Source organism: Branchiostoma floridae, chromosome 1, assembly GCF_000003815.2.
Source record: "Branchiostoma floridae strain S238N-H82 chromosome 1, Bfl_VNyyK, whole genome shotgun sequence".
NCBI classification, from domain to species: Eukaryota; Metazoa; Chordata; class Leptocardii; order Amphioxiformes; family Branchiostomatidae; genus Branchiostoma; species Branchiostoma floridae.
In genome coordinates, this window is record NC_049979.1 from 1016018 (window position 1) to 1039255 (window position 23238).

General features: G+C 46.2%; 1 protein-coding gene across 1 annotated transcript in view; it reads right to left on the reverse strand.

Annotated features, from left to right (window-relative positions):
- Nucleotides 1-23238, reverse strand: part of LOC118421544 (kinesin-like protein KIF26B) — an 85124-nt gene that overhangs the window by 52428 nt on the left and 9458 nt on the right. Inside the window, exons 2-3 of the mRNA XM_035828882.1 lie at nt 11286-11390; nt 10910-11143 (exon numbers count right to left, since the gene is read on the reverse strand). Of these exons, the coding sequence (XP_035684775.1) occupies nt 10910-11143; nt 11286-11360 (309 nt within the window). The 5' untranslated portion in view covers nt 11361-11390. The remainder of the gene's footprint in view (nt 1-10909; nt 11144-11285; nt 11391-23238) is intronic.

The following is a 23238-nucleotide window of genomic DNA, read 5'->3' on the forward strand; positions in this document are numbered from 1 at the left end:
TCAGGAATTACAGTATCACTCAATTCAGCCTAAAAGGCTGTGACGTTGTACAAATAAATCATTCTGATTCTGATTCTGAAGGTGACCTCAGTAAAAACTGGGTAGATGACGGACACTTACAGTTCAATGAATAGGTGACCTCAGTAAACACAGGGCAGACAACTGCCACTTTTTGAACCTCTACATATTTCCTTCGATCAAAGATCAAAGTTCGCCAGACTCACACTGACTCCCAACCATACTACTGCTACAAGAATAGCGCCTGAAGTTGACTTGTGTCCTTTTCCACTCCAACTTCTTGCTCTGTACCTGGTAAGGGACTCTCAGACGAATAGGTGACCTCAGTAAACACAGGGCAGACAACTGCCACTTTTTGAACCTCTACATATTTCCTTCGATCAAAGATCAAAGTTCGCCAGACTCACACTGACTCCCAACCATACTACTGCTACAAGAATAGTGCCTGAAGTTGACTTGTGTCCTTTTCACCTCCAACTTCTTGCTCTGTACCTGGTAACTCTTACTTAGACGAATAGCAATAGGTGACCTTAGTAAACACTGGGCAGGTGCCTGCCACTTTTTGAACCTCTACATATTTCCTTCAAGCAAGGACCAAAGTTTGCCAGACTCACACTCCAAACCATTACTAGTATAACGTTAGCGCCAGAAGTTGACTTGTGTCCTTTTCACCTTCAACTCCTCTTGCTCTGTAACTGTACCCTGTAACTCTCAGACGAAAAGGTGATGCCAGCAAACGCAGGACAGGTGCCACTTTCTGAAGCTCTGCTTCTTTTCCCAAAGAAAGGACAAAAGTCTGTAAGCTTACCAGAGACCTTCACTCCCAACCGCACCACTGCCAGTATACTAGTAGTTGACAGTGTCCTTTTGCCCTGTAAGTCTTCAGACAAGACTCAGGTGGGCCTGTAGTGTAGTCTACCAGGTGGTGCAAACGCAGGGCAAGTGACTCCCACTTTCTGCAGCTCTGTGTACCTTCTCCAATCAAAAACCAGAGTCTGCAGGCTTACCAAAGACTTGCACTCCGAACCACACCAGAGCATGAAGTTGACTGTGTCCTTTTGCCCTGTAGCACGGCCTTCAGGTGGGCCTGTAGTCTACCAGGTGGCAGTGGTTGCTCCAGGTCCTGCCATCTCTCCACACCTCAGCACTGAGTCAACCCCAGCATGGGTGTACTAATTCCAGAAGGTAAACACTTTTGATTGAAAGTCAATCTTCCGTGACCAAACATCTCACCCTGGGCAGGCACAAAGACACAGTCTCTCTCCCGCTCCCCGCAGCTAGTCAGTCTGCGTTATTTAGTCTGTAAAGAAACTGCCTTTCAACATTGTTTACCCACAACCTTTTTTTTTCTTGTAAATATTTCAGTTCCTCTTACCAAAAATAGACCAGGTCAAACACCTTTTCTCCTCCTCTATGTGCCTTCCGTGGAGAGAGAGAGAAAAGGCCAATACGCTTTTCCAGACTTTTTGTGTGGTCTTTTGCTCCACCATGTCAAATTGCATTGCCATGCCTTGTCTCCTTAGAGAAAATAACAAATGAGGAATGCAAAGGCTGGTAATTTCTTTCATGCTACATTACCTGGTAATTTCTTTCATGCTACATTACCTAACAGCCCCACTGTGTGAATTCTTGTGAAAACAATGGATTGATGAGATTTGTGACAAGCACCACATTGAGAATTCTGAGAATAACCGAGGAAGTAAGGAAGGTGGTGAAGTGATGACGGCCATGCCATATTTCCTTGCTGTTTCTGTAGTACTAGTAGGATTTAGGAGAAGGCTGCTAACACTTAAAAGGATAGCATAACATAAATGAGAAGCCCTTACTAAACCCCAGAGGCAAACCTGTCCAGTTTGACATCATCAACCTGTGGTCAGGAGAAAGTAACTCCTTCAGTCAGACGACTCCTTAGAGAGCCAGCCCCAGTCCCAAGGAGCATACCTTAAACTCTCCCCCTCCTCTCAAGGGGTCTCTCAAGGAAGGCAAGACCTCAGAACTTCATGCCAGCCCAGTTCTATCACACATAAATCTCCGTCAGTGAAAATAAAGTGGGAAGCAGTTGAGACATTCAAACCTGTTTTATCTCATTTCTGTACTTCACTGTTTACCCCGACGAACCCACCAAAGCTAGATGTTTGTAAACTAAAGGTAGAGCTTCAGTCTTTAGTTGTGATGACAGATCTCTTCTAACCATTGCTGCACACAGCATACCTGTCCTGGAATATAGCCATCAAAGCTGAAAACTCTTTGCAAGTTGTATCATTTTCATCCCGTTCTTGTCTTGTCAGTACATTATCCCGGTAATGGCCTATACATCAGGTTACTATCAACAGGAAGTTGTAATGATGTCTAATTACTATAAGATGAACTGGAGTACATTCCAGCCAGGGACAGTGCCCAAAGTTTCACCACAGAATGCATAAGTTGTGAGGCTGGCCCCAGCAATCCAAGTGAACCATGGTTTCTTTCCTTTCTATTCTAACAAAAACAAAATCCTGTGTCATGAATGTAGGAAATGTGACTTCAATGCACCGGAGTATTTCAGGACCAAGAGCGCCCACTAATGTACCATCCCTACCTAACCCACTAGGTCAAATGGTTCGGTTGTGTACATTAGGTCCTGTTATCCTTACCAGCTAAAACAAGGTAGGGGGTTGTAGCAGTGAAACCTGGTCTGCCCCCCTGGACAGTCTCTGTATACAGAAGATGAGTAAAGAAAGCAGAAAAGGAGATAAACCAGTGATAAAATCTTATCTGTCCCATCTTCATGAACCCCCTCTTTCTGTTTATATTCTTGTCAGTCTGGGTGGAACTAGCTAGTTAGGCACTGTCTTGAAATGTAGTTCATTTGTACACATGCAGCGCCACAATACTAATGTTCCAATGTGATATTAGAAAGTGTTTGAAGTTGACCTATGATTCTTCCAACAACCAATGTTGTTGCACCATTTCATCAGAAATGCCCCTTATTTTTGTCTTCATCAACTTCATCACAAAGCGATGAGGTTCGAAAAAAGTTTCTCTAGACCATGTTTAGGAGACAATGGTCTGGAGTGGCCACTGACTGCCAGGGTTTGGCACTATGGCGAGTTTTCCCAAAAACAAAGTGTCCTGAGTGAAGGCAGACATCGTTTATTTTTCTTAGGGCCCAGGAAGTTCACAGTTTGAGCAAGTGACTGGACTGTTTGTGTTGCCTTGGATTTGGGGTGTTTACAGTTTATGACAAAATGCTACGTAAATAAACAGTTCAAACCACAGCTTGGCCGTAATACATCTGTAACTGACAGTGTTCAGACCAGGGTTGTAGCCGGCCCGGAATCATTTTCCGTCCCCTCGATTTTGAATGGCTTTGGTGCAGCGTCCCTAGGGGGGTCCGGAGGCATGGTCCCAAAGGTCAAAAGGAAAATTTTGAAAACTAGACCCTCTGAAACGCTATTTCCTGCATTTTGAGGTTGAAATTTTGCTCACAGAGGACGGAATGGGCAAAAACAATTTCTGTCCCCAGCTGCAAGACGGGTGCTGGCTACAACCCTGGTTCAGACAGAGATGAGGACACAGCAGATAAAACACCTCTCCTCTCATACCAAGTTGCTCGATCTACAACTCAACAACTCTCCTATCTGTAGCCTTGGGCCAAGCTGGCTCTCCACAGCGTAACAGCACTTGATGAAAGAAGGGCAGATATGGTTTGGCAGAGTCACAACAGACTTTGTCTAAACAATTCTGTCAGACTCCAAGCACCCAGAGTGTGTCTTTCATTACCGCTGTTGTCTTATAAATGTTTGTTTGCCTCTGTCCAGGCGGTGGTGGGGGTTAATTCCTCCCTGTGCCCCTTCCTCTCACAGTAAACTGTGAGGTGGACAGAAAACATTTGCGGAGGCGCGCAGGCAGGAAACGGCGGGACCTTCTCTGGATTATATTCCCATTTGAACCTTGGCAAGTGCAATTAGAGTGTCGGTAATGGGAAAACGACGTGCAACCTGGCAACTTCACCATGTATCCCGGCAATTCCGCCCTCCCCTTTTCTGTTCGAGCTGGTCCGAGACACGGCTCGGGGCAGGCCGCGAATAAACAGGTCTGTGCGAATATTGCATCTGCAATAAACTTGATAAATAATTGCCACAAACAAGGACTGCCACAGTTTCCAGGCAATCCGCGAGCCTGTTGCCCTGCTCTGGAGGCTGCGGCAAAAGTTGGGGATTGATTGACCCTTCAAGTCAGGAAGTAACAAACTGTAAATCTATCAGCGGAAACCTTTAGATAACATTAAGGGCATAAATCTGCGCTCCAGGCAATTTTCAGTGTCAGTCACTCGGCGACAATAGGTCAACCACTCCATTCGGGTTTTGCATCAGGTATAAAAAGTTGTTTCGTCGTCTTTAACTTTTTTTCATCAACGTTATTGGGAAGTATTCATAAATTATTAATTGCTGAAAGATCTGGTCTGAAGTGAGGGTAGCAGTGGGGCATGTCTACTCTCCAAGCAGACGTTAGGCAATGGCTGTTTCTTGACGTGTTATGCGTTTTCATCTGGCTTTCTATTTTGCACCGTTTTCTTCATGTGTTGTAGCCATGATACATAAATAAAAGAGTACAAAATAGAAAGCCAGCTAAAAATGCCTAAATAAACAGGCAAAAAACGGTCAGAGCCTAAACTCTGCTTGGAGAGTAGGGCATGTCTGAAAGTGAATACAGTGGAAGTCGCTTTATTGCACACTTTATTTGCCAGTATATTCCGTGCAATTATCCGAATTGTGCAACAAAGCGAAGTTATTAAGCTGGACCGCACCACCATGGGATTTGGGGATTTCGTGCAATTAACAGAAGTGTTTAATTATCCGGTGTGCAATTAACTGGCTTCTACTGTACAGTACTCTCAACGGCCCTGACACAGGCTAATGGTTATGTTCATGGAAAGACAAACAAGTTTGTTCAGGTAAGACTCAATGGGTAAGCATATAACAGATGTACATCATTTCTCTCTCTCTCGACAGTATTTCTCACTTCTACATTTCTTCAACGTTATGGCCAGGCTAATAGCTCTCTATCCAAACATATCTATAACCTGGATAACGTATCAGTTGTATTTTTAGCAGCACGATTACGTGTTTTTTTTAAGCTTATTCGTCTATTCCTACCTTCCTACTATAAACAATCATATTTCACAAAAATCCGGAAGTTTAACATTACCTTTTCCTTGTGAGGGAGTTTTTTGTTCAAACTCAGTCACCTATTTTAGTACCTCACCTCCCTAAATCTCTAGATATGCTTACTCAGCTTAATCAGGTCATTTGATCTCGAGGAAAGAACAATGAAGTATTTTTCAAGGGCCATTATTTTATCTCTGACGATTAGTGCTGACGTTAGCTTCGGGGTCTAAGGTCTGCATTCAGCGGAAAGGGAGATTTATATGGGAAAAGGCTGCAGAAGCTAAGCAAACACTGTTAGAACATGCAGCTCGTGTACAGTTACCGGGCAACTCACAACCCTCTTCTGCAGGCCTCCGCACATGTACACTTAGGCCCAATCTACGCGCAGTTTTTACCAATATCTGTGGAGATGTCGGGAGGGATCTAGAACGTAGGGGGCCGGACACCCATGGCGCTTGCAGTCATAAACATATAGCACGATTTTCCACATGGCGTTATATGCTAATAAGCCTTCCCGAAGTCGGGAAGCATCTACACGCGCGCGAACCTGTCGGGGACCCCTGCTAAGCTATCGGTAAGGTATCGTAGTATTCGTACGAATGGTCCAGACTCCAGACCTTTCGGGAGAAATTTTCCCGACATCGTAATGGCGATATAGTAGTTCCATCTAGACGATGAAAAAAGCTGTCGGCGAGAGGTTGTAGGCTCGCCGATATCGGGAAAAACTGTGTGTAGATCGTGCCTTAAAAATGCCCCCTTTCCGCTCACTACACAGCGAAAAATTGGACCTGTGTGATCCTTCATATCATCATGGACCTGAAGTGCAAATTCAAATACATCATGACGTGACAATCCCTGCATGGCAGGTACAGGAAAATATATCAAAGAAGGTTTAGACATTAGAAATTCCTCAAATGATTATAAAAGCGTCCAATGAATGTAAGAAACTTATCCCATACTACAACTCCTGTATTAGTTAGATAGTCAAGTCAAGTCAAGTTTATAATTTATTGCACAACGATTGTATCAGGTACAATGTATGGCAAGTAACATGTATTACTAGCAACTACGAACTATCTACATGAGTATACTAATCTAACATAATAGAAAATAAGGCGGCATAGTGTATTTTACATTGTTAAAGCACGACTTCTCTTTTGCATAGCATTATATATATATTGGCCTAGGTGGACAGATGTGGAGTCGGGACATGATAGAATTACATTGAATATTTCTCTACTTGTATTAGGTAGTGTTGTTCTGTTGTTACACATGGTCAATAACTTTTTCCTTTCTTCATCATAACAAGGGCATGTCATCAGGAAATGGTATTCATCTTCAATACTGTCTTTGCAGATGGGACACATTCTCTTTTCGGATGGTATATTTTTGTGACGACCCTTTTCAATTTCTAAACAATGTGCTCCAATCCTTAGTTTTGTTATGCTATTAGTGAATGATCTGTTTTGAATTGATAAAAGATAGTTTTCTAGCGCAAAGGTTGTCTTAATTTTCGAATATGTTGCCAGTTTACTAAAGTTTCTTATCTTTTGTCTCCAGATAAGCCTGAAGTTAAGCTATAGAACTGTAGTTATGTAGATGCCATACTTTGTACCTCGTACAATTGTTGTGCAATAAAGTTATACATAATTGGAATATGATGCAAGATTAAAAGTATGACTTCAATGTCAACAAAACCTGCAAATTTTTTTAAATGTGTTTTTTACCTTTGGAATTTGTGAAGCAATCTACCAACTGCTCAGCGTCCAGTGGAAAGAGGGTTGTAAGAAAACCTTGTGATTGAAACAAGAGAGGGCCCGAGACCTTCCTAACCTCCTTAACCCATTTCCAGGGACCACTTATATCTAATCTCCCTTCATATTCCCTCAGATTAAGCTTCAGTAAGTAAATTCAGTACAACTACAAGAGATTCCTTGTGAGCGATGCAGAAGTACCCTCACGTGCTGTTATCTCAAAGCTTATGGCCGCAAACACGACAATCGCTCTAAAATATGCTGCGTGCCGTTCCAAGTTTCGCGCACGGATGAAGCCATGGGAGGAGGAGGGGAGCTGAGAGAGAAAAACTGGGCCCAAGGTTATAAACATCCCGTTTAACTCCCCTGGAACAAATCACCTTGTGGAGAGACAAGGGGCAGGCCCACTTGAGACTCCAGGATGACGTCTGCCATGACTTACAGCCTGCCACTTCAATGTCCTTGGGCGCTGTAACCCGACCCACTGGGGATAACTGGATGTTGTACATGCCATTTCACCAGGAGGAAAATATGGTGTCCGCTTTCCACAAAACATCAACTGGGAGGGATTTACAATTACACAGCATTCCTACCATGAAACTGACTGTGAAAAATTCAATTTGAAGGAATCTTTTTCTCCAGGCCAGGGCGAGCATTGCTAGGCAATCATTGCTATAAGCAGCCATCATCACCCAAATGCTCATACCTGTACATTAAAACCCTGTGTGGTTCAGGGGATGAAGAGGGCCATTGTGCCAGCGAAGCACCTGAACAGGACGGAAATCCCCCCTGAATCGAGGATGGAAATTCAATATAGAGATTTGGTGGAGCTGCACAGCTGCCCGGTAACCTTGCAGTGCTAATCTGGTATTGATTCATTCTGCAGGACTTGGGTGGCTGGGGTATTCCTTTCCAAACCACAGCTACAAGAGGGGAAATAAGGCATGGAAAACTGATTTGATGTGGGATCTCCTCTTGCAATCTTGGACGGCCCTTGTCAGTATTGGTTAGCAGGTTAGCCTGCCACTAATTTGGCCTTTTAAAAAGGTCACATGTCTCGAGAGAGAGGGACCTGGGACTGACTTGGTTGAAGCTGGGTTTGCATGAAAAGCGCCACCCAGCAGGTCAAAGCAAAGTGCAGTTCTATGTGTGGATGAAAGTTAGACATCCAGGTAATCAAGCAAAGGATTTGCAACATAAAAGTCACTTAAACAACCGGATAAATTTTGATTTTGATGGTCAGACATTTCAGATAAGACTGGATGCTGTTAGAAAGGTCTAACTGTCCACAAACATATATCCAGTTGCATGAGTAACTTTTGCATTGTGCAGTTACTGTGATTTATAGAGTTTCAGACGGTCAAAGTGACTCATGATGGCCATCGCTGGAACACTGATGGAATTCCCTGGAAAAGTAATTTTCAAAGATGGATAAAACATTGAATTTGCCAGAGGGAACGATCCAATGCCGGGTCACATATATGATGAGCCCCGTAATACAGTCATTAATGTGCAAATCCAATTTATGACCTGCATGAAAATTTGATTCACCTCATTTGCACTGTCATCCATAGACTGTGGATAAATGCCAGACTGTTTTATAGGGAAAATACTTTTAGATGACAGTAAAAAAAAAGCATACACGGTAAACTATTTCAACCCACAAATATTCAATGTTTGCCAAGCAAGCCCTCCTTATGGAGAGAGAATCAAACCTAAAAGCGATGTAAAATGTAGTGATTTTTACTGACATCTACAATGTATAGGTGACTCCTGGCTCAAACAATTCCTGATTTTGGATGTTCCGTTCGTCTAGGACACATGCAAATTTGGTGGCGGCAAGCTTTGGCCAGCCTCTCCAAAAAACAGGTGTGAACCCTGGGCCCTGCCCTTTGTGTACATTCCAGGCCAATCATACTGACAAAATAAATACATAGGTGATGACCCTTGAAATTGTGGAACGAAAATAGCAGCAGACAGACTGACCACTAACTAGCTAGTAGAGACAGTCATTATTCTATGGCTAAAACATGGGATCGTAACTTTCCTACAGCAAATTATGCGAAGACAAAGATTTCCCTCAATTCTTACCAAAAAGTTGAGTTACTAGCATGTCTTGAGGAAAGTGGAGGAAATTTTAAAGACTGTTTTCAAGACTGAGACTGTTTTGAAGACTGAGGCTTGTGAAACAAAAAACCGAAAGGCCAACTTACAAAGGGCTCCATTGATAAGGATTATTTACAGCTCTGAAAAAGAAGCTTCTTTTACTTCTTTCTCACCCAACATTGAACTCTTTAAACTTGTGGTCATACACAATTTGCAGCTACTTTAAAGTTTGTAGAGGTAATGTAAAACAACAGTTCAAGAGAATACGAGCCTCTTGTTCTTGATAGGGTATCACCCGACTGAGACATTCAGGATGCATAGATGCAAAATCTGAAAGAGATCCGACATTCAAACCTAACGCCCTGAAGGCAAATGGGGACCAGGAAGGAAGAGATATTTTTCAAGAAAAAGGGTTGCTGTTTTCATGGAAGAATGATGTTAAACAGACACAAAACACACAAAACATTTCTTGATATACACTTCGTTGAGGGTCTGCATGCTCTTCTCCGTAAGGCGTAGGCAGCCTATTTTATTTCCTGTAAGTCGTAGGGATAACCATCTTATCTACGTAATTCGTAGCGAGGCGACAAAATTTAGCGTAATTGCCTTCCTTGATTTAGCGTAATACGTAGGGGGTTCTTCTGAATTCAGCGTAAATCGTTGTCGGGACCCACCATGCAGACCCTCTTCGTTCCTACAAACAGCTCTACCTGGGGCCTGGTTTGGAGATCCTAGCATTTAATACCATAAGGCATGTAGCATTCTGACTGTACCACATGTCAAGCATTCAGGTAACGCGGACAGATTGACCTGCGAAAAGGTCGATGATAAAGGGACATTCTGGCCGACATCATGTGGATTGTTACATCACATTACCCAACAATACCCCATCAGCATTGGGGTCAATCTACCAAGGCAGGCAGGCTTGCACCCGGCTATTGGGGTGCAGGGAATTATGCCCACTTGACGTGTGATCAAATCCAATATGTTCTGAGTGGCTGCCCGTGCATTTTATTGTGCGGACAGTCCGAGGCCTGCAGTTTGCCCTGCCTTTTGTGTCCACCTTGTAAGGTACAGGCAATAAGGACTGAAGAGGGCTGTTCTCAATTTTCTACCCCTTCTTGAAACTATCTCCATCCCTGTACTGTTTCTTCAAGTCGTTTAATGAGGAACAGAAGATTGCTGGAGCTTATCAACAGTGCCATATCCTCACAAGCCTGCCCAAACATCCCCGCATTGTTCTTGGCTAGTCTTCCACAAAGGCGGAATTTACCATCATTTGTGCTAAGCAAACTGGGGTTAGAAAAACTTGGTGCGTTCCAGACCAATGGTCTGGAAGACAGGAGAAAAGGTTGGGCTCTACAAGGAGGGGATTTAACCTCCTTGTGACCTGTAAATTTATCTTCACCTTGACCATTGTGATGGAACAGGGGCCAGTACCCAAATGCCGCCGTCACTTGAACGAACTGCAAACAAACGGGGTAAAAGAAACAGCCTGTTCATTAAAGCCGGGATCCCAAACAATGGAGAGGCCTTGTAGATGTCAATATTCTGAAAACCTGCCTTGAAATATCCTGTAATTCTATCCAATCAAATCCGCTGTCCCTGCCAAGTAAAAACACTTGGAAAGGGTGTGGAGCAGTGTTGTGTCTCTTGCTTGACAAAAGCCAGTGCATACCAACAGCAACTTTTTTTTTCATTCCACGTGAGCTAAAAGGGTAGGAAAAATTAAAATCCGTGCCCAGCTCGCAGCTTGTGTGTATGTAGTTGACATAAAGGAGTGTATCAAACAAATGATGTGTAAACTTTCCGTGTGTTCTCGGGACGGGGTGCGAACTGCAAATGTCTGGGCCGGGCCAGACCTCTCGTGCGTGCACCTACCGTAACGTTGTGAGCCAAGAGCCCCCGAGAAGTCACGTACAGCCGCAGGGCCTGCCGCTTCAGCTCGACGAGCCGGGCGTTGCACTTCTCGCAGCAGATGCCGGCGCCCGTCCCTCCTCCTCCGGCGGCCCTGGGTCGCCCCCGCTCCGCCGCGCCCGACTGCGCCTTACGGTCCATGGGTTGTGGTAACCGGGACGCTCTCGCCGCCCCGCACTGTGGATCTATGTTTTGAAACTGTACCCACACACAGAAAAAAAAAGAAGGAACAATGCTTTTGACAACATTTACGTGAAAATAATGAGCAAATTGACCTGCGATTCGTATGATAATCAAGACCGACGACAACAACACGAAGAGCAAGCGAAGCGGAACTCACGGTGTGAAGTCTGCGGCCGTCAGCGCTCCTGTCCCGGCCCGCTCCCAGCCCCAAGCCCGCTCCGCCTGCGCTCATCCTCTCTGTTCATGTGCTGCGGTCAGTCTCCTGTAGGGGCGGGCACAAAATACATCAGCAACTCAGTCAAGTAGAAAACCAGCCACTAACTAAGCTCATGAAAATTCAACAGTAAAATCCGCCTGGGACGGAGTCAGCGGACGAACTGTCCATCACCACGAGTGCGGGGAATCAGACGACGTTATTCAAACTGTCCCGCCTTCTCCCGAAGAAAACAGCCCGGAAAATGGCAGGGAAAAGGCAACTAACGTTTCTTCCTAACAGTTAACTAACTCGGGACTATATAAAAGATGGATCTGCCATGGGAAGTAAATGATTTCACCATTTCTTGCTAATGCCAGGCAGGACGGCAAACTCGACTCGGATGCGAAAATAGTGGAGTAATTATCGTCTGCGATCGGACCATTCCATGAGGTTCGCCGGGGAGTCAAGCGGTATGCTTATCGGAGAGTTGCGACTAACTGAAACGGACATTGAAGTAAAACCTTAAAATCAATATTATAACTTGATCTTGAGTGAAAGATGTAGAAAATATTATATTTCTGGCTATTATGTTAGTCTTTGGTAGCCATATATTTCATATAAAATATTTGACCCCCTTCTTGTAGTGGAATATTCTCAATAGGACTAACCAATGGATAACTGGACGGAGTAGCCGACTAGGGACAAGCCATTGCGTCCGGAAAGGGTGTCTCGAACGTGTCAGTTTAGTCTATCGAGGTTTTATTTTTACAAGTTGATAATATTAACAGTTTGTTGTTGCTTTTCTTAAAAAAATTCAATGAAACGTACGATCTAAAATACTTTTGTTCGCCACGACCACATTGCTAGGACTATGTGCAAAACACCGCAATTGATTATATTTTTAAGAGCAAAAAAGCAATATAAAAGGACAGCGCTACCATAACTATTGCCTAATATTTATACCAAACTGACTGTTTTCCTTAAATATACAGTACTTCAATCTTTGATGTATTTTTTTCTCTATTAAACTTAAAGAGGATATTTTGCGCATCACTGTGCATCAGTAATCTTTTCCTCGCGCTCCTGACCGTAGCATTACTGTACGGTCCCTCCATCTGATTGATAGGGGGAGTTGCGTTTGTTTACAAAACAGCATATCTGATGTGAGCCCAGGTGCCTGCCGCCAGTCCCTCAATAGCGGCAGGACGGCCGGTATTTTCATAGCAAACAATCTTCTTCAACATGACGAGAGCGACCTAGATTTTTTACAACTCATCTTGCAAACCCAGCGCAATATAAAGGCGACGTGTCACCATTGAGAGCACCTTCGCGCCTGCATACCAGAGCTTGACGCAAACCGGACCGCGTTTCGTCATCAAACATGCCAGCTATGTACGTTTTTCGGGAGGAAGTTGTTTAGAACATCATCAAATACAAATAGACAAACGACAGAATTGCACCACGGCACATAGATATGTCGGTGATTGCAAACAAGCGCCGGTGTAACCAGGAAAGGGGAGTTCAAGAAAAAATAAGATTATGACACCCTATTTAACGATGTAGGTTGGGCACCCTTCAAAATTCTTCCGGCGGACTTGGTCTTTCTGGATTTGACAGTTCGCACGTACGTACTACGTAACTTCTTACGTCAATCATCCTCGCCTGGGAAGGCTAGAAGAGTACTAGTATACCAGGCATGACAAGTAGGTTTGCCTGAGAAGAACCGCCTTGGAAGATCTTGGAAGTTGGATTATCGGAAGCATTTGACCGCGAGTACTGGAGTACTCTCAAAGCAGGGGTTTAATAGGCTCCGGCTATTTTTGACACCAAGAAAGAGTACAAAATAGAAAGTCCAATAAAAACGACAAAAAAAAGAAGTCAAAAACAGCCGGAGCCTAACCTCTGCTTGGAGAGTACTGGAGTACAGGTGAACTGAGATCGGCACAAAGTACTGACGGAATGTTGTCATCCCAAGTGCAAATCCGTCAAACATTAAAAGACACGTATGAACAGAAAACTGACATACTTTTTTGTGTGTAAAATTACGGCCACCGGCCACGCTGGTACAGCCAGACAAAGAGAGAATATCAGGAATAGGATTAGAGCCCGTGGCTGGACCAGAACCCCCGCGTCCATTGTCACTCCTGTCCCCCACTGTCGCGTGGCGCCCTCCGCACACGCTGCTTGTCAAACAGAACCAAGGGTGGTCCCATTCAGCCGGGACACGGCCTCGGAAACAAGTGCCCCTCCGAGTATGGGCCCGTCACTCAAAACCTCCGGCCTGTTTTTACAGTTGACAGCCAATTATGATTCGAAATGCAGCGGAACGGGCCGCTGATATGGCCCCGCTGAAAGAATTACAAGATTTACACGTTTTCGAGATACCCGCGCTAAACCAAACATGTCAGGTGCCCCAGAGGCGTTGATTCGGATAGGTTAGGCCTCTACCAGACTACGTGGGCTACTAGCTGAAAACATAGAAGTGGAAATAGGCCAGACAGGTTGAATGCTTTCAGTTTGCCAGAGGAGTCAGTCAGGCCAAAGACGCTGGTCAGACTTTTAAAAGTTACAATTTGGGCATGCAATCAGAGAATAAATGTTTACATTGAAAATATTCCTACACTCCAAGAAGAGATTATGCTCCGGCTGTTTTTTGACGTGATTTAGGTGTTTTTATCAGACATTCTTTTTTGCACCGTTTTCTTTATGGACACGAGACGTAAAGAAAAAAAAATGAAAGAAAGCCCGATAAAAACGCATGAAAATACGCAAAAACAACAGCCAGAGCCTAACCTCTGCTTTGAGAGTAATATATTTATTCCCTTATTTCGGACAATTCCTACCAGTTTTCAAATTTCAGTTCACCAAGCAAGAGGCTATTTAAACTGTTGTTTACCATGACAACGATGATGTGGATTATCCAGTTACCCAGTCCGCCCCCACGCCGGGCGCTTTGGCGGGATTTTCCCCTGCACACACCGACCCCGCAGATTACATCGCCTGATAAGTGCAGACAATCGAGCGGGATCAGCGAGATCAATGCGAAATCAAACAAACTCATTCTGGGAAGCCGTAATCCCCGAAAACCACGCCTTGGGAGGGACTCTGCGCCGATCCCTCTGTACGAGGCTTTACCGAGTCTTCCCTCTTCAGCCGGGCGCAAATCCGAAGCACCTGCTCCGGGATCCGGATCTTACGTGCGCCTTGCGTCATCTTTGGGTATGCAGTACGGTACTGCACATACAATCTCATTATTATCTTAATCCTTCTCTTTTTTTTTCTTTCAGAAAGCCTTTGAAGTTCTCTGTCACAACGTACTCTTTTTAGTCATGATATACCTAAACAATCCCAAGGCTATGGAGGATAGGGAAGGATGGAGGGAGAGAGTCATGTCCATCCGTGCAACCAGCACGCCCGGATGATGATGATGATGAAACCTAAACGTAACTTTGAGAGAGAGGATGATTTTAAATGGTTTGGTAGACCTTTTGTAGACGCTTCGCCCTACCATAGTTCGCGTAAGAAGACCTGTGAACGCTTATCAAAAATGTTCGTGCCCTTGATAGACTTGTTGCATGACGACGTACCTGACAAGATTCACTCTTCCATGGGTCTTAGATTTAACAATTCTTATATGTATATCTGCGCGTGTGTGCGTGTGCACGTGTGTGTGTGTGTGTGTGTGTGCACGTGTGTATGTGCGCGCGCGTGTGCGTGTGTGTGTGCGTGCGTGTTTGAGTGTGTGTGTGCTTGTGGAGGGGCGCTTAACTACCTGTGACGTTAAATGATAAGAAGATTACGCTTTACGTCCGGTCACTCTGAGGGTCGCTCAGGTCGATGACCCTGCACACACCTTTTGCCGAAAACACGCGTCGATCAATGATTAAACCGACGGCTGCTGCCCAGATGGTTATAAGTAAGATAGAACGCAAACAGAACCAAACAGGCCTTATCTGAAGTTATCACATAGCATCGTGCGACTTACGTAAGATAACGTTACGTACAGAATACAGTCTCGTGAAAAGTGCAGAGTGTAGTGTCTGGTCGGAATAGCGCTTCGCTACCTGACAACAAGCCTTGGACCCGAGGCTATACATACACTACAAAAAATGTAAAATGTCCTTCTTCCGGCGACAAGAAGACTGTTTTAACCGTCAACGATTGTTCATCTTATAAAGGGTTTCATGGACTTCTGGGGTATGAATGCAGTAATGACATTTTGGGACGGGGCTGAATTCAGGAGACTTGCGCTAATCTCCAAGCAGATATAAGAATTAACGTTAAGTACATATTACTAGTAGTGCGCAAAGGAGAAGGCGAACATACTTTGAAATAAAAGGTGAACTGGAAAAATAACGCACTAAATGTTGAAAAACACGCGAAAAACACTAAAACGGAGACAGATCCTAACATCTGCTTACATCCGATAATCTCCAAGCAGATCCTACGGTGCCATAAGATAGTATCAAAGCTGGCCAATGAGTACTAGTATACCCAACCAAAGGGCGTGCAGATGGGCAACGTAGCATACACACTCCCTATGCCGCGGCTTCACTCCTCTGCCAGCTTTTGATACTATCTTATGCTACCGTAGGATCTGCTTGGAGATTAACATCCCGTGCAATCCTTTCGTTGCGCTTTCCCTACCCCGTCCCGGTTGTCAGTCCGCTCTGTGCCTGCGATCCTGATTACCGCTAATGACCCAGGGCCGTGACTGAACAATGTTCCGCCAGAACGTGCCGCCAACCAGTTAGCGCCAAGGAGATCCAAGTTACCTCCAAGGAGATCCAAGTTACCTCCAAGGAGATCCCGGTCTTCAGCAGGGCAGGCCGTTATCAAGGACTGTGAGTCCTTCCTCTGGCCTTTTGAATTTCATTGCCTTGGACAATACACACCTCGGCATCTACATGCCACAGAGGGAGTTTTGTCATGAAACAAGCGTCCTACCTGGCCAAACACCGGGAAGATACAGGAGCGTTTAGGGTCGATATTCTCCAAGCAGATGTAAGGATCCAGCTGTTTTTTTTTTTTGCAACATTCAGTATTCGTCTCTAGTATTGCACTTTTCAACGGTTCACGCCCTCCTACACCGGCTATACTAGACAAGTGCAATAAATCTTGCAAAGACACGCGTAAAACACTCAGGCTGACCGGATCCTTTCATCTACTTGAAGATGACGTCTCGTGCTATGCAAACAGATAATCTCCAAGCAGATCCTACGATGGCATTTATAAGATAGTACTAAACTGGCCAAGGAGTGTAGCCAGCCAAGAGGTGCACATTTGCCATGTAGGTAGCGAAACACAGAGGTCGGCTTCACTCCTCTACGACCTTTTGATGCTACCTTTAATATGCTACCGTAGGATCTGCTTGGAGATGACAAACAGTGACATTTCTCCCGCGCGCATTAGCCATTCCGCACAGGACCTCTAACTCATGTTTAGCCAGTCTGATACCCGGCGTGCTGGAAATAGGTGGATCTTGTCGCCGAATTCTCGGCAACTCGATCCTCGCAGCCTGACACAATTTCTCCGGCCCAAATCCGCCCCGAGACTTGGCCCGAGCCCCTCGGCGACCCTCAGTGGGTGAGCAGCCACGTACCGACGTACGGGGATCCCCTCAAGTGACCCAAACAGAACTTTCGGGACTTTGACTGGGGCCGGAAAGTCACGCATCTCTCTACCCGAGGTGATGAGTTACGAAAACAAGCTTGCTGTGCGTGAAAAGACAAGCTTTGTTCCAAGTCGTCGACTGGGAATTTCTTCGCAAGAGACTCAAGACTGTGACATGTTCAAGACTCTGCCGCGTTGCTCGCCTGTAGGTCTCCAAGCAGATCTTACGGTAGCATAAGATACATGCAGTACCAAAAGCTGGCAAAGGAGTGAAGCCGGCCTAGGAGTGTGTATGTATACGACCGGTGCCCGTTTGACTCCCTTTGGCCGACTATACTCCTTGGCCAGCTTTGATACTATCTCATGGCACCGTAGGATCTGCTTGGACATTAGCTTGAACCTGGGCTATGATATCGAAATTCGCACACCAAGCAAGCCAAGCATGATTGAACCAAGACTGTGTGATTGTAATATTGTGAATGTGAACTCGGCGAGACTTGCTTGCTGTGACTTCGTGAAGCTCGTCCAAAGCCGATGTTGACAAACAAAAGCTTTGCCTCCCACCCGTTTCGCGTTAGTATCGACATGAATCCATAATCATCACGACATCTCCGACAATCATATCATCAACAAACAAATGGCTACCGCGGGAATATTTCCCGCCAAATTCCAGCGAATAAGGTTTCATCTCCCGAAAATAGCAGTCGGGGACGACCCCTCGGGTCAGTAAGGTAGCTTAGCCTAGAGACAGACGCTCGCGGGTAGGATTATTCTCCACCAGACTCCTGGCTTTGGGTGGTGAGAGAGGAGTAGAAATTGGCCAAATGTGGGGAGAATGATATGCCTTCCTGTGTACAAATATATCAAAGAATGTTTATACCTTAGAACCAATAGTGTAAATGACACGTTAGACTCAACATGTTGACTTATGCATATCTATAGATATTCATATGTCTGTTTATATGTACTGCAAGTAGTTGTTATAGGGTCCTATAGACCTTACGAAAGTCGCTGTACTTTTCATGTGTCAATAAAGATTTAACATTATGTCAATGAAGGCAGCAGGCCAGGGATGGTCGGACCCGAAGGAGCGCCAATTTCTACTTTAGTTTTCGCGCACGAAGGAGACAGACTATAGTGGGACCAAACTACTCTCCAAGCAGAGGTTAGGCTCCGGCTGTCTTTCTATTCTGTACCATTTTCTTGGCTTTCTTTACAGTCGCAAGAGATGAAGAAAATCGTAGAAAATAGAAAGCTTGATAAAAACGCTTAAAAGAACGTCAGACAACAGTCGGAGTCTAGTCTCTGCTTGGAGATTAGGAACTAACGGGATATGCTACTGGATGTGCAGCGTCCATTACTGGCAATGCTCTTCAAGCAGAGTGCGGCTCCGACTGGTTAAATGTTTTTGAAAAAAAATGTACGCTACGCAAGACATTGAATAGAACCTATTGTTCTGTCGTGAATCTAGCCCAGAAGCCAGGTCTATGTACAGACTAGAGCCTCTCTGCTCCAGGGCCAACATGTCTTCAAGACATAAACTTGACTTGCCCCCTGAGGATGACCCTGGCATCACGACTTCGACGTGTACTCGATCCCTGTCGCAGACGAAGGACATCCTTGAACAAACCGGGAGGACGCAAAACGGGGACTTGTCGGGTGTCATATAGCGACAGAGATGCACTCGGTTCTGCAGTACAGTATTCTCTGTAGACATTATCCGAGTGGTGTTTTTTGTTCGTACAAAGTTAGACGCTTTTAGTTCGGAGGGACAGAGTTAAATCCACGGTTTACATCCATCCTGGAGATATGTCGGCAACACTCGCCGGGCAGCGCTATTCTCCAAGCAGATGTAAGGATCTGGCTACGTCTCGGTGTTCTACGTGTGTTTTTGCAGCATTCAGTGATATTTAGTTCGTCTATCTTGTAGTAGTGCTGCTTTTTTCGCCTCCTCGCGAGAGAGAGCATAAAATAGAGCCCTAGAATCACAGGAAAGTCCACATAGTTACCCCGGCCGACACATTTTCCTGAAGACCAGGGTCGCTAACCTCGGGTCGGGCGGAAACGGCTACAGATGTACAGATGTAGCGGGGAGACCTTGGAACATGTCTGGGAGGAAAATGTGGTTCTCGTCAGCGGAGGGTCTGAGCGGAGCCGTTTATTTAGAGGAGAGTACACGAGGGCATGTCGCTGTCGGGATATGGACCACACCTGGCCGTGTTTCTACACACGCTGCCGGACATGCACGCTGACGAGCCGCGTCTGGGCGGGATTGTAGTCTCTACCAGACTCCGGGTCGCTGGAAAAACCATAGAAATGGAACAAATAGAGGAGTAAGCCGGTCAGAGAAGTACAGTCGGCTAGGGAACAGCGCGCGACCCACGGAGTCTGGTAGAGACTAGCGAGATGGTAGTCCCCATCTAGTCTCCAAGCAGACGTGTTAGCTGGATGAAGAAGAGAAGACTTTGGCCAAATATGGACAAATAAGTTGCCATTGGATTTCAGTCTCTTACAGTCTAACCGTCTATCCGCCGGCCGTCCAGTTCACTCCTAGGCCAGTTAACTCCTACTAGGCTATTATTCCTAACTTGGCCAAAGTCCCCTATGGGTTGCAAATTCGTATCACTACTAGTGGCCGTCTGGCACCTCAGACAAAGTGTCCATTTAGCTTGTTTCTAATATTTTTTCTTGCTACAGTAGTACAAAATATTACTACAGTAGAGAACTGCGGTGTTCTTCAATCAGATACAGGAGGAGGCGAACCGTTAAAAATACAATAACAGAAAAGAGCACTAATTGTTGCAAGACAGGCGTAAACCGACACTGAGAACGAGCCGATTCCTTAGATCTGCTCCCAGATTGACCAGAGGAAGGGTACAATTGCAATGCCAGAAAACACAAATCACTCAGCAAAATGCGGTAATATATTACATACATGAAAGCGCCGCCCGCAAAGCCTGTCACGAAGCTAATACGACTGTCGGCAACACGTGGCAAAACATCCGAACAACTATTTTTACGACGCTGTCCCGGTCCCGCCCCTCCCCCTGTCCTTCCCGTGACACTGACTGGTCCTCTCGCGTCACCTGTCTCAAGCCACCTGCTGGCAGACATCGCGACAGGTGATTCGGACTTCAAGTGTCTTGAGATTCAACACAATGCAGCGTCTAAAGGGCTTCGTCTTCCATGGCATCTATCAGATCATTCAGCTACTCTGGCTTAGCCTCTACAAGGCTCCACAGGCCGCTGAAAAATATAGCAGAAGTTGGCCAAATAGAAAGATTACACGCCAGAGGAGTTAGCGGGCTAAAGAGTACAGTTTGCGACTTAGGCCTGATAGAGGCTAACGCTGGCTATCAAAAGAAAGATGAGGGAAGTTTGGCCACCTAAAGGTTCGTGCATTTGTATTTCATTTTGAGTCCAAAGCTTGTCCAAAACTCGTTCCAGGGACCGGAATGATGGAGAGCCGTACGTACTCTGTTGATTGGGTCGTCGGTGAACTATGGGATGCGTCTGTTTAGGGCACGCTGGCTGTTAAAATAACGGGGGGATGTCTGGGATGCCGGGTGGGACATGAGAGGCGGCGGGCAGAGTGGGGGCCTTTAGGTTCGCGCCGCTCGGCACGCCAGTATACACACACGCGGCGGCGAACAATAACAAACGGGCTGCGGCAGGAGCGGTTCCCATGTACCTCATGTACTCCGCATAGGCTTGTGTTATTACTGAGAGGATTACAACACAGACACTGCGGTAAGATGGGGAGACACGCGGGGGAAAAGTTGTAGGGAAGGGCTGGGAAAATTTAAAGCGCCGCCAGACCGTAGCCTGATTGAATCTCGCTTATAGCAGCCCGTCCAACATCCGCCAGCCTCCTGGAAGGCACCTAATCTCCAAGCAGATCCTAGGTTAGCGCATAAGATAGTGACAAAAGCTGGCAGAGGAGTAAAGCCGGCTTAGGAGTGTGTTTCCCTACCGGGCAAGGCAAATAGAAACCTTTGGGCTGACTACACTCCTTGGCCAGTTTGGTACTTATCTTATGCCATTGCAGGTTCTGCTTGGAGATTAGAGGGGCCGGTTACAGCCCCCGACAGCAGAGTTTGTGTTACACAGACTAGCCAGACCGCAGCTAGATAAAAAGCACAAGGCTGACTTCTGGCACAAGTTTTCCTGAAACGTCAGGAAATGAGCCTCACTAGAAGGACCAGTGCCCGCGGCAGTTCGGCCCGACCTTGTAGTCTGCCAACTATGCACAGGTAATTGGTAAAAGGTGTTCCGAGCCAAGCGGTATCATTATTACACCCCCTTCCCACCCTGAGTGCCCTCTCCGCGACTCGGACGCGCCCGGGTCCCGGGGATAACGACGGGAAGGTCCCCGTGACGGGAGACGGCCGAGCCGGCAGACCAACGAGGCAGACATCGACGCCAATTTGTCGCCATTAGGCGGAACAACCGTACGGGACATGCCGGGCACCGCGTCGGGGTTTAGAACGACATCATTCTTCACGGACGCGTCATGAGGACGACACACGGACAGGAAATGTTGTATACCTTTTCAGATACATTTGTATGCACCCAGTCCATGCATTATCAATGAATGAGCTACAAAACGCTTCTGTTTGCATTGCACAGTAGCTCAAAAACGCCGGACAAGCTACAGATATAAAGGACATTTATCACTTTGACAAGACCATGCGTTATGAATATGAGGACGATACACAGTCAAGAAATATTGTATACCATTTCAGATACTGGTCTATGCATTGCCATTGATCTACTCGCTCTGCACAGTTGCACAGAATGAACGTCGGAAAGGCAACAGTTGACGTGAACTTGTTGAAACAGAACATTTGCCAGCCTACCGATAATCCGTGTGCTGTACGTAATCACAAGCGTTCTCTGCTTCACTCTTTCTCCGTCGTTTCAACAAAGCCTTGTCACCATCTCTCCTTTTCCACACACTCCTTTCTCTCTCCCGCTCTCAAACGTTGTCGTCTCTCTCTCGTCTGCCTTCTGCGTGGTTCCTTCCCGGTCCCTCCTCACCCCTCCAGCACCATCCCGGTCGGTCCTACGGCACGGGCGGGCTCTCTGCTCTCACACACGCGGGCTGGCGGCCCTGCACGCCGGCTGGGGAAGTTTACCCGGACTGACGCGCGGACCCGCTGACTCTTCCTAAATATGTCACATTCCTGCGGAGGCTCGGCGTGTCAGGGGCCGTCCGCCAATCCTGGCCCGGAGAGGGGAACACGCCACCGGGGACCGGAGGGGGGTGGAGGAAGGGGGGTCCCCCGTCAGACTAGAGCCAGGGTTGTCGGAGGTACGGTCCAGCACAAGCTGACATGATGATGATGGGATGGTTAACCCACATTCCAAGTGTACAGATGTCGAAAGACGCCCTTGCACACAGCGACGTAGGAAAAATGGGGAGGGAGGTGGGAGAACCCAGCTAGAATCCTACTTACGAGATCTGAAGAGATCTAAAAGCTGAAACAAATTGACCCGCCAACTTTACAGAGAACATGTAGTTCCCTGAGAATACCGAACCTTCAGTTGCATCAACTTTAGCATTCCTGACGAACTTTTGACGGACAGGCGAGAAAGGGACAGGACAGGACGAGTCATGTGTTGTCATGGTAACTGACACACCCTTTGTTGTCATGGTAACGGTTACATGTTGCCATGACAACGAAGGAGCTCTGTGTCTTGTGTTTTATGGGAACGGTAAGCAATGTTTAACCTGGCTGTTAGCGCGAGTGTCGTTGCAGTACAGAAACAGACGTAACGTTACATCTGCCTGTCACTAACGAGGACCATGACAGTCTGCCAGGTCCAAGTTCAAGTTCACGCCCAGCTCATCCCGCCACACGCCAGGCGCCACCCGGGCCGCCCGCCGCGGAAATAGAGCTGCGACTTCTCCAGGCCACGGTCCCGCTAGACACCTAAAACTTAGGGAGGGATCTCAACGCCTCTTCGGGAGAGAATCCAGCCAAGGGCAAGAAGTCTTATAGCTGCAGACACTTGTCTTACATACAAACTCTTTTGTACTTTCGTCAATTTAACCCGACAATCGATGGATTGAAAAATAATAAAACAGTAATCACATATACCAAGGGCCTGGGCATCGCTAGCCTCTACCAGGCTCCACAGGTCGCTGGAAAAATAAGACCGAAAACACGCAACATGCTAGGTGGTCGACTACATTTTGCGACCTAAGGTCAGGCCGGCCAACACTCCTAGCCAATCAACCCCTACCAGGCTTTTATCCCTACATGGCCAAAGTCCCCTATTCGTGTGATGGCAATTT